The sequence below is a fragment of the Hyperolius riggenbachi genome, chromosome 6 (genome assembly GCF_040937935.1).
Source record: "Hyperolius riggenbachi isolate aHypRig1 chromosome 6, aHypRig1.pri, whole genome shotgun sequence".
NCBI lineage: Eukaryota > Metazoa > Chordata > Amphibia > Anura > Hyperoliidae > Hyperolius > Hyperolius riggenbachi.
In genome coordinates this window covers 292,246,235-292,258,827 of record NC_090651.1, presented here as the reverse complement: position 1 = coordinate 292,258,827, position 12,593 = coordinate 292,246,235, and the positions used below count along the sequence as shown (strand labels likewise).

Here is a 12,593-nt window from a genome sequence, read left to right as displayed (position 1 = left end):
TGCTGTATTAATTTGCATACAATTAGTTCTTCACTTCAGCCATAAACCGTCTCTGTCGGGAAACCTGAACTTTATGGTGAAAGTTTTGGAATGGCAGTATTGGTATTAGGACGGGAAGTCACCAGATGAAATGTTAAAGACACACACACTTATGGAGGTCACTTACTTTAGTGCTTGGGTCCTTTTGATCTAAAAGTCGAAGCTGCACTAATACAGGAACTCCTTTCATCTCACTATCTGCCTGTGCATCTCCCTGAGAGAAGAGGAAAAAAAGCACGTAAACACTGATGTCATCGATAATTTAAATGATAAAAGGTGAGAGCTGGTGCCCATGGGCTTTCATTCTACGCTTCTAACAGGCATTTCTAAAGAACTTTAAATGGTTCTTGATGGTCTATTTGAATAAGATCTGACAACATTGTGTACGGTCAGGGTTGTCCAACTCCTGTTCTCAAGGGCTGAGGTCCTCACGCATTTTTGGCACAGCTCCGATTAATTGATGGGACTGAGGGCTGGTGCACACCAAAACCCGCTAGCAGATCCGCAAAATGCTAGCAGATTTTTAAACGCTTTTTTTTATTTTTATGAGGCGTTTTGCTAGCGTTTTGCGGATTGCTGCTGCGGTTTTCAGTATAGTAGATTTCATATATTGTTACAGTAAAGCTGTTACTGAACAGCTTCTGTAACAAAAACGCCTGCAAAACCGCTCTGAAGTGCCGTTTTTCAGAGTGGTTTGCGTTTTTCCTATACTTAACATTGAGGCAGAAACGCATCCGAAATCCAAAAAATGCCTCACCCAGGCATTTTTCGTTTCTGCAAAACGCTTGCCGCTCTGGTGTGCACCACCCCATTGAGATACATTGACCAAGCAGATCCGCAGCCGCAAGCGGATCTGAAAACGCCCAAAAAGCCGCTCGGTGTGCACCAGCCCTGAATCAGGAAAGGTGTCGTCCATCAGCTAGAACACATTCCTCCATTTCTCTTTCCATCCTAAACACTGGCATGGATATGGCCCTAGAGGACCGGAGAGGGACAGCCCTTGCTTTGGGTTTATCTAAGCACAACATGTTCTGTTATACAGCTTTTAAAGCACTTTCCTTTACCATGGGATAATTAAATACATAAAAAAGTGCAAGCCGTAGGGAAAAGAGGATATCCCGCTACACAGATGTAAGGGTTAAAAGAATTTCTCCAACTTTATTTAACACATCAGCGGATACACAGGAAACAGCTCATGTGTATTGGAACTCTGCATGGCTCCTTAATCATAGTTCATATGATTAAGGAGCCATGCAGAGTTCCGATACGCGTGAGCGGTTTCCTGTGTATCCGCTGATGTGTTAAATAAAGTTGGAGAAATTATTTTAACCCTTACATCGGTGTAGCGGGATATCATCTTTTCCTACTGCTTGTATCGATGCACTGAGATTCCCGGCTCCCCATTGGTCACGCTGGTGGTTGCAGCGATCCATTTTCCTACTGCTATAAAAAAGTGCAAACACAGCCTAGTGGGCAATACAAAAAAAATAAAGTGGAAAAAAACAAGGAGAGACAATGTAGCATTTTAGTGTAGTTAGTGAAAATAACATAATAAATAAAATTACTTATTTTTACAATATTCATTTAAAGATTATTTAGTCAGCGATTGCCCATTGTAAAATCTTTCCTCTCCCTGATTTACATTCTGAAGTGTATCACTGTTGGTGACAGCTTTAGTTATACCAGGTGATCTGCACACAATGTTTGCTTACTGAGAGTTCTATGCACAGAGGGAGATATTGCTTGCTTGGCAGTTGGAAAAATATGTTATTTCCCACAATGCAATGATGTCCACAGACAGGAATCTGTCAGGATCTAGGTCCTGACATCACACTGTTGGAGAAGTTTCACCACAATATCAGCCATACAGACCCCCTTGACGATCTATTCATCGAGGCGGTGGATGCGGCGTCATAAGGCCAATTTCCTGAGAAATTTCATGCTGAAATCGATTAGGAATTGACCTGTGACGTGTGGGCAAGCAACAGATCTCTCTCCAATCAGTGAGAGATCTGGCTCCTGGTCTATCTGGCCGTACATCTTCTGATGTATGGGCACCTTAAATCTGAGGGCAATGGCCAACTTAACTCATACAAAATGATCACGTATTAGCTCTTACTTATTCATACAAGTGAAGGCGACCTTTTATTACTGGCTCCTGTGTGACGTTGTGTGCTTATCACTGTTCTTTGCCCTTACTTATTACAAGTTCTCCGTCACCAAACAACAATGAGCTCTACTGTGATGTTATTACTGTTCTTTGTACAATACTGCAGAAATCAAATTCTCAACTCTGATAGCTGCTAATAAAAGCCTGAAAGGGAAAATGTAACAATGAACTTTACTGGTAACCTGGATACATTTTAGCATCTGCCCTTCAAAATTGCTCAGATCAATGCAGTAGGTGTGATATAACAGAACCTGATGTCACACAGACACACAAACTTTGCACTGTGTACGTACAAACACACACACACACACACACACACACACACACACACACACACACACACACACACACACACACACACACACACACACACACACACACACCTCTGTGCTTCACACACACACACCTCTGTGCTTCACACACACACCTCTGTGCTTCACACACACACCTCTGTGCTTCACACACACACACACCTCTGTGCTTCTCTGTGCTTCACACACACACCTCTGTGCTTTACACACACACCTCTGTGCTTTACACACACACCTCTGTGCTTTACACACACACCTCTGTGCTTCACACACACACACCTCTGTGCTTCTCTGTGCTTCACACACACACACCTCTGTGCTTCACACACACACCTCTGTGCTTTACACACACACCTCTGTGCTTTACACACACACCTCTGTGCTTTACACACACACCTCTGTGCTTCACACACACACACCTCTGTGCTTCTCTGTGCTTCACACACACACACCTCTGTGCTTCACACACACACCTCTGTGCTTTACACACACACCTCTGTGCTTTACACACACACCTCTGTGCTTTACACACACACCTCTGTGCTTTACACACACACACACACACACACACACACACACACACACACACACACACACCTCTGTGCTTCACACACACACCTCTGTGCTACACACACACACACACACACCTCTGTGCTACACACACACACACACACACACCTCTGTGCTTCACACACACACACACACACACACACACACACACACACACACACACACACACACACACACACACACACACACACACACACACACACACACACACACACACACACACACACACACACACACACCTCTGTGCTACACACACACACACACACACACACACACACACACACACACACACACACCTCTGTGCTTCACACACACACACCTCTGTGCTTCACACACACACACCTCTGTGCTTCACACACACACACCTCTGTGCTTCACACACACCTCTGTGCTTCACACACACACACACCTCTGTGCTTCACACACACACACACACCTCTGTGCTTCACACACACACACACCTCTGTGCTTCACACACACACACACCTCTGTGCTTCACACACACACACACCTCTGTGCTTCACACACACACACACCTCTGTGCTTCACACACACACACCTCTGTGCTTCACACACACCTCTGTGCTTCACACACACCTCTGTGCTTCACACACACCTCTGTGCTTCACACACACCTCTGTGCTTCACACACACCTCTGTGCTTCACACACACCTCTGTGCTTCACACACACCTCTGTGCTTCACACACACACATAGCTCTATGCTGCACACACACAGCTCTGTGCTACACACAAATACACACACACCTCTGTGCTTCACACACAATCCTCTGTGCTGCTCAAACACACACACACAACTCCATGCAACACACACAATCCTCTATGCTGTGCAAACACACATAGCTCCATGCTGCACACACACACCTCTGTGCTTTGTACGCAATCCTCTGTTCTGTGCAAACACACACACACAGCTCCATGCAACACACACCCCTCTGTGCTGCACAAACACAAACTCTGTACTACCCCCAACTCCCCCCCCCCCCCCTCCATGCTGTGCATGCCAAACCCCTCTGACACCTTCTCTGTACCAGACACACACACACCTTTGTGCCACCCCCCCCCTCCCCCCCTTTCCTGTGCTGCATACACACCTCTGCTGCACACGCACACACGCTGTGCAGTGCACATCAAAGCACAAGTCAGTTTATTAAATTAAGCTGCTCTAATAATACACAGCAGAGGCATCAGATTAATGAAACATGAGTCAGGAAAGGGAACTGACAGGTGGCTTCACCCACCGATGTAAAGAAAAGCCTTTTAATCACAGCAGTTCCTTCAGAAAGTTCTTTTCATCAGCTGTCTGGTAGCAGATTTCAAGGTTACAGGAAAAGGGCTCAAAAGTCAAACAGAACCAAAGATGATTAAGAAACGTCTGCCACAGATTAGCCCACATTATAGATGGTACGCGTCTGCGGCAGTGCGCAATTAGAAGCTTTCTTCTCTCCCACCGCAACATTAACCTGTAGTGTGCAAGGCCATGATTTCACCATGAGTTCTGCTAACAAATACTATATTGTTTACATAGTGCTGACATCTTCTACAACACAGAGCATACAGCCATGTTACTGATATGTACACGGACTGTCCACAGAGGAGCACACAATCTAATCCTTACCAGTCTGATGTCCTATCATCTTTCTGTGCATTTATGTAGTGTTGACAACCATTTCCAGCATACAGTTATGTCACTGACTGTCCTCAGCGGAGCTCACAATCTAATACGTAACACAGTCAGTCTAATGTCCTACCATATTGTTATAATGTATTTATATAGAGCTGTCATCTATTTCCAGTGCATATAGTTATGTCACTGGAAGGAAAGAAGGATGGGTCGGCACCGCCAAACAAATTATAGCTCTTTTATTGGCAAGGCAGCAATAACAGTCTGCTGTTTCGGGCAATCCTGCCCTTTATCAAATTGCAAAATAGCCATCACGGCTACTTCACGCCGATCCACTCACTGGGTGCGCCTTCATGATTCTATTGTAATATAGTTATGTCACTAACTGGCCATCAGAGGAGCTCCCAATCTAATGCACAACACAGTCAGTCTAATGTCCTACCATATTATTATTATGTATTTATATAGACCTGACCTCTATTTCCAGTGCATATAGTTATGTCACTAAATGGCCATCAGAGGAGCTCACAATCGCTACCAAAGTCTATGGTAAATTTGGTGCTAACCAATTAATAGAATGTTTTAGGAGTGCTGGGTCCCTGGTTCGAATCCCAGCTAGGGCACTATCTTCCTGTATCTGTGTGGGTTTCCTCCGGGCACTCCAGTTTCCAGCCACATCCCAATAACATACAGATAAGTTAATTTGCTCCCCCCTAAATTGGCCCTTGACTAGGATACATACACTACATGATATATACATTGACATATGACTATGGTAGGCACTAGATTGTGAGCGGGACAGTTAAGCTACAAGACAATATACTCTGTACAGTGCTGTGGAAGATGTCAGCGCCATATAAATACTAAATAATAATAATAAAATGGAAACTGGGGTGCCTGGAACACCCAAACAAAACATGGGAGAACATACAAACTCCATGCAGTATTGCATGTTACAGATATCCACAACCTGAATTGTGCTCTCCACAGCGTCTACCTACCTTGATGATTGGTAGTGAGGGCGGCAGACTCCACCCATGAACTTGCGCTCGCCCATGCTCCTTCCAGATGTGTGAGCGGATCTGGCGGTAGTGCTCATGCCTCTTCCCCCGCAGTGGCGCAGCCTCATCATCACTGCCATAAGGGTAAAAACATGTTTGTTACTTAAAGCACACAGATTTCAAGATATTGGTCTAAACGAGTTTCACACAAATTACCAGTCACCAGTGGCCGAGCCTATGATACAAGCAGGTCATGTACTTGTCAGTTTGAACTCTCAAGCGAAACACCTCTAGATGTCACCTCTTTCCAACCAAGGTATATTACACTTATTATAGGGGTATAATACATACCTCCCAACATTTTGAGATGAGAAAGAGGGACACTTAAGCCACACCCCTGCCACACCCCATCACACCCCTAGTCACGCATACCATAAAGATTTCATAAGAAAAGTATGTCATTTTATAATTTAAACTACACTGGTCCTTTCTATCCTGGTTCATTTTCCTTCATAACACATGGAAATAAGAAATATATGAGTTTAAAGGATGAGTATAAAGTTTAGAGTCAATTTAACACACTTTTCAGTAGGTCTGTTCATCAGTTCTGTGAGAGGGACAAATGAGGAGGAAAGAGCGACAGGGCTCCCAAAGAGGGACAGTTGGGAGATATGGGAGAGGGGGACACACAGCATGGCAGGGGACACACAGCATGGCAGGGGACACTGGAGAGGGGGACATACAGCAGGGCAGGGCAGGGGACACTGGAGAGGAAGACACAGCAGGGCAGGGGACACTGGAGAGGAAGACGCAGCAGGGCAGGGGACACTGGAGATGGGGAAACACAGCATGGCAGGGCATGAGACACTGGAGATGGAGACACAGCATGGCAGGGGACACTGGAGAGGAAGACACAGCAGGGCAGAGGACACTGGAGAGGAAGACACAGCAGGGCAGAGGACACTGGAGAGGAAGACACAGCAGGGCAGAGGACACTGGAGAGGGGGACACACAGCATGGCAGGGGACACTGGAGAGGGGGACACACAGCATGGCAGGGGACACTGGAGAGGGGGACTCACAGCATGGCAGGGGGCACTGGAGAGGGGGGACTCACAGCATGGCAGGGGGCACTGGAGAGGGGGACTCGCAGCATGGCACGGGGCATTGGAGAGGGGGACACACAGCATGGCAGGGGGCACTGGAGAGGGGGACACACAGCATGGCAGGGGACACTGGAGAGGGGGACTCACAGCATGGCAGGGGGCACTGGAGAGGGGGACTCACAGCATGGCAGGGAACACTGGAGAGGGGGACTCACAGCATGGCAGGGGGCACTGGAGAGGGGGACTCACAGCATGGCAGGGGGCACTGGAGAGGGGGACTCACAGCATGGCAGGGGGCACTGGAGAGGGGGACTCACAGCATGGCAGGGGGCACTGGAGAGGGGGACACACAGCATGGCAGGGGGCACTGGAGAGGGGGGACTCACAGCATGGCAGGGGGCACTGGAGAGGGGGGACTCGCAGCATGGCACGGGGCATTGGAGAGGGGGACACACAGCATGGCAGGGGGCACTGGAGAGGGGGGGACACAGCATGGCAGGGGACACTGGAGAGGGGGACTCACAGCATGGCAGGGGGCACTGGAGAGGGGGACTCACAGCATGGCAGGGGGCACTGGAGAGGGGGACTCACAGCATGGCAGGGGGCACTGGAGAGGGGGACACACAGCATGGCAGGGGGCACTGGAGAGGGACACACAGCATAGCAGGGCAGGGGACACTGGATTGGTGGACACACAGCATGGCAGGGAGAGGACACTGGAGAGGGACACACAGCATGGCAGAGAGGGGACACACATGAGGCAGGGGTCAGAGCACTTATCAGTTGTGTAGCAAGGAACTCCAGGATGTAATACGTTATGCAGGATCTCTCCTGCACTGTGCAATCACTGTGACAAGGACCATGCCAGGCAGCTGCATTGATTCACTTGCCTCCTCCAGCAGGCTTCAGCTTCCTGCTTCCTCTCTCTGTCTGCATCATGTGCTCTGCTGTAGTGTTGTCCGGATCATGAACGATTCGGATCTTTGATCCGAATCTATTTTATGAGTCGATCATCCGAATCATCAAAATGAACGATTCGGATCGCAAAAGGGGCGGGACCAGGAGCGACACGCCCCCTCTCAGCGGGCAGCGGGGTCCTGGAAGCAGGGATCGCTCTGTTGGATGGGAGGCAGCCTTGCAGGGAGACAGGTAGATGAGAGAGAGGGGACATGGGTGCCACTGCCAGATATGTGTAGAGCACACATACTGGCTATAATGTACTGCCCATTACAGGCTGTCTGTTCCGTAGTGCTGCACAGTGATCACATGGGAAGCTTTTGGCTCAGCACAGCTCAGTAACTTTGCAGACACTGTGATTGAAAGGCAATATAATCCTCCTGCACTGGGCACTAAACAGCTGCACTTATCTTCTGGGAATGCTTTCTTTCACTGTGCGACCTTTTCTTTCAAAGTGTACAGATGAGCATATAGGTGAAATATATGTAAAGCATATGACTTCAGCATGTGGGTATTACGTGCAAACATTTCTGCTCTCTGCTCGTCCCTCCTCCCTTCTCTGTCCACTCCCTGCCCTCTGTCCATCTTCTCCCCTTCTCTGTGTGTCCACCCCCCTCCCCTTCTCTGTCCACAGCAGGGAAAGACCTGTCCTGCTGTTCATTTCACCCCCGAATGCTTCCGGTAGTAAAATGATCCGAGATTCGGATCAAAGTTCCGGATCTCTTCAATGATCCGATTCGAATCATCCGGATCATTGAAAAGATCCGAACTTCCCATCTCTACTCTGCTGGATCTCTGAAAAAAGGGGCGGAGCTAGACGGAGCTCAGTGTCAGGCCACACAGCCAATTACCTTCAAGCAAGCCACAAGTGTGTGTGTGAGATCATCAGACTCTCTCCAGAGCAGGAAGAGAGACAGCAGTTATGGGGATTGAGGCAGAGCAATGTAATTATCCGAAGGGCACCTAGTGTATCTGCTAAAACGGGACTTAAGGAGGAGTGGGCGGGATCCGGATGAGTGGGCGGGATCCGGATGAGTGGGCGGCATCCGGGATGAGGGGGCGGAGCCCGTGATAGTCCCGCCCAAATCGGGACTGTTGGGGACTATGCTTACAATACAGCGCTACAGAAAATGTTGGCACTATATTACAGTACTAATGTAAACATTAGTGCAAACCGAGATCTAATGCATAATACCGTCTAATCTTCAGACATCATGCAGAAAAAAAAATGGTCATATGCATGCAGATCTATGGCTAGAGGGATTCAGATGCATCTCGCTTTACAGTAAGTATCGGTGTGCATCTTGAAAGATGAAAACAGGCCCTAAGTGTAGGTATAGAACAGAAAAATCCTAACTATTAAAAGCCCTGGGTATCTGTGTCCATGGGCTGCATACAAGCCAGCCTGCATGCACAGGAACAGAGTCGCAGCCATTACCACGTGCACAAGTGGACGTGGGTTTTGTTGGGGGGCATGCGAGTGCAGAACAACAAGCACAGGTGGACACTGCTGCGTGCACGGCGATCACGGCTTCTAGCACCTGCTTAAAATCCTCTTGTGAAATTTTGATCACATTGCTAGAACATAGAGTTTCAGTTTCCAGGCGGTGTGAGTGGGACTGCTCATCCTCTCATCCTCACTTTTCTCACTGGAGCATAGTAGTGAGGGTTGCACTGACAATCCAACACAATAGGCAGCACATTGAACACATTTTATAAGTGGTCAGAAACTTGTAAATAACTTATGAAAGAATAACATTTCATTAAAACCAAGCACACCATTGTTTTTCTTAAGAAATTCCCAATAAGTTTGATGTGTCACATGACCCTCTTCCTATTGAAAAAAAAAAGTTGGATTCAAAATGGCCAACTTCAAAATGGCTGCCATGGTCACCACCCATCTTGAAAAGTTTCCCCCCTCGCATATAAACCAGGAAAAAATGACTAGCACATCTGAGATGTAACTATAGCTCAATGTAGTAATAGCTGTCAGCTGCAAGTGCTGCCACTTGACAAAGAACGGTCTATCCGTTCGAAACAGCGACTGTCCATTGAGGGCAGATTGGGCTGCAATGAAGGTGTAACCTGTGCTGGAGAAGTCTTCTATCCATTTGCATGCAGCTAAGAGCTATTACTACACTGAGCTATAGTTACATCTCAGATGTTTCTGGATATCATGGCGATGTTTTGTTCACATGTTCTGTGAATAAACAAACCTGCTTTTTAAGAAACGGCCAGTGCTGGTCATTTTTTTCCTGGTTTACGTCAAGCCTGTACCAGCCATATGGGCTAGACCTGACACGGTCACTGAAGCAAGTAAGGAGTGCTGTTCAAGAAGTACAAACATCCCCCTTCAGATATACTAATGTGCCACAAACAGGGAGCCAATATCACCAACCATTCCTATTTTATTAAGGTGTATCCATATAAATGGCCCACCCTGTAGACTAATAGGGACCAGTTTTTTTAGGCACCTGCACAAAATATTGGTAATCACAGCCTAGGCGTGGGGGGGGGGGGGGGGGGGGTCTGGAGGTGGGGAGGGGAATAATATCAGCAACAGTAGGGGAAGGTGCAAGTCAGAATGGGTGCCAGGTAAGTGCATAGGGATATTTTTACTAGCTGCACCAACTGGTGCCCAACTCAAGCGGCGTTGCTGCAATATATATGCAACTAATACAAATTGATTGCATAGATTCAAACTCTGTCCCGATACTCCAAAATACAAATATTACACTTTGGGTTTGTGTTAAACCATCACAATTCTATATACAACCAACAATTAGAATAATAAACAACTGCAAGTTACTTACGCTGTATTTGAGGTATTGTGTATGTGAAAATTCACAGACTGGTTCTTTATAGCATTGCTAGTCTGACCAACAGAATAGACAGCAGAGGCCGAGCGTACTCTGTGCAGCATGGTGGGCGGAGTTGGTGGTGGCGTTATGGCTTTTCCTTGCGGGCTACTGGAGGAGGAGCTAAATAGTTTGTCAAAGCTGTGAATAAAAAAAAATTAAAGTTGGACAAAATTTACAAACTACAGACTTTTTTAGTGGCTTCAGATGAAACAGGAACCAAAGAAAGGCTAATAATTCCAAGATGATGTAAATGTTATGCAAATTATGCAGCTTGGAAATAGACCAATCAAATGCAGCAGCTACTGTAAGGGCCCATTCACACTGGGGCGATTGGCATGCGTTTACCGCCGATCGCCAAATTGCCGGAGATCGCTAGTGCTTTGAAAAGCACTAGTGTAATTAAAAGTAGCCGTGATCTCACTTCAATCATCGGCGATTCATGGTAAACGAAAACGTGGTACATACAGCTTTTTTAATGGGATTTTAGAGCAATCACGATTGAAATGTTAAAAAAAGTGAATGGCAAGCAGTCAAAAATCGCAAAACAGTACAGTGAAAAATACACAAAAAAACCCGCAAAAAATCCCTGGAGCAAAAAAATAGCGATTTTGCGATTCCCAATGTAAATGGGCCCTTACTAGAATTCACAAATAAATTGCATTAAGTTAGTATTACTAGCATGTCATTGACCTTCCCTATAAACACATAACAATCCTGTAAACGAGCCCATCCATGTGTGTGAATGTTCTACAAGACTATCATGACTATACAGTACATGCTATATATTTGCTGCTTACCGTATCTACTCGCATACAGGCCGAATTTTTCAGCACAAAAACATGTGCTGAAAAGTCACTCCCTCGGCCTATATGCGAGTCACCAACTTCCTAGGCTAGTGTCTGTGGTGAGGGGTCTGCAGGATGACCTACGGAGAGGATCGGAGAGCACAGCTGTGACGGCTTGCGGGCTGTGCAGCCAGCTAATCAGGTGGAGCTGATCTGCAGGCGGATGCCTGGGTTACAAGTTATGGCAGTTGCGATCAGATGCCCAGGGGAGAGTGCCGCAGAAGTGATCAGAAGCCCGAGGGGAGGGGGTTGCTAAGCCGCAGAGCTGGATGGATGGCCAGAATCAAAACAGGAGCGCTCCTCTGTGCACATAATCTCGCGCTTCCTGCTGTCTCTGCAACTTGTGAGCCCATTGGCTATTACCCAGCCTACATCTGTTTATACAAGAGTGGTTGATCCATTTCATATAGGGGTGGTTCTTCCACTTCATATGGGGGTGAAATGCAACAACCACCCCTGTGTTGACTGGAGCCACAGCACTTTGTACCCTCGGCTTCTACGCGAGTCAATCATTTTTTTCTGGTTTCTGGGGTAAATGTTAGGAAACTAAGCCAAGTGCAGCCAGGACTACAACAGGTGTATATATTCACAACGACAAGCAATCCTAGAACTCTCCTTGTTATTTGTGAGGGTGTTCATTTTTTAATGCATATAAAATGTCATCTATTTGGAATGCACAAATATTTATACTTTATGTAATAGATATACTGTATCTTGGGACATCCTGAGACTTGTCTCTTTAGCAAGGCAGATACCAAATACCAAGCAAGCAGTATCTCCCTCTATGCGTGTGTGTGTACGTGTGTGTGTGTGTGTGTGTGTGTGTGTGTACACGTGTGTGTGTACACGTGTGTGTGTACACGTGTGTGTGTACGTGTGTGTGTGTACGTGTGTGTGTGTACGTGTGTGTGTGTGTGTACGTGTGTGTGTGTGTGTGTGTGTGTGTACGTGTGTGTGTGTGTGTGTACGTGTGTGTGTGTGTGTGTGTACACGTGTGTGTGTGTGTGTACACGTGTGTGTGTACACGTGTGTGTGTATCCACTTTGCATCCAGACCTTCTTTTCCCCTTATGGACCAGAGCAGTTTTGAC

General features: G+C 47.0%; 1 protein-coding gene across 1 annotated transcript in view; it reads right to left on the bottom strand.

Annotated features, from left to right (window-relative positions):
- Nucleotides 1-12,593, bottom strand: part of LOC137521598 (C-Jun-amino-terminal kinase-interacting protein 4-like) — a 168,435-nt gene that overhangs the window by 44,557 nt on the left and 111,285 nt on the right. Inside the window, exons 14-16 of the mRNA XM_068241061.1 lie at nucleotides 10,611-10,796; nucleotides 5,736-5,868; nucleotides 167-253 (exon numbers count right to left, since the gene is read on the bottom strand). Of these exons, the coding sequence (XP_068097162.1) occupies nucleotides 167-253; nucleotides 5,736-5,868; nucleotides 10,611-10,796 (406 nt within the window). The remainder of the gene's footprint in view (nucleotides 1-166; nucleotides 254-5,735; nucleotides 5,869-10,610; nucleotides 10,797-12,593) is intronic.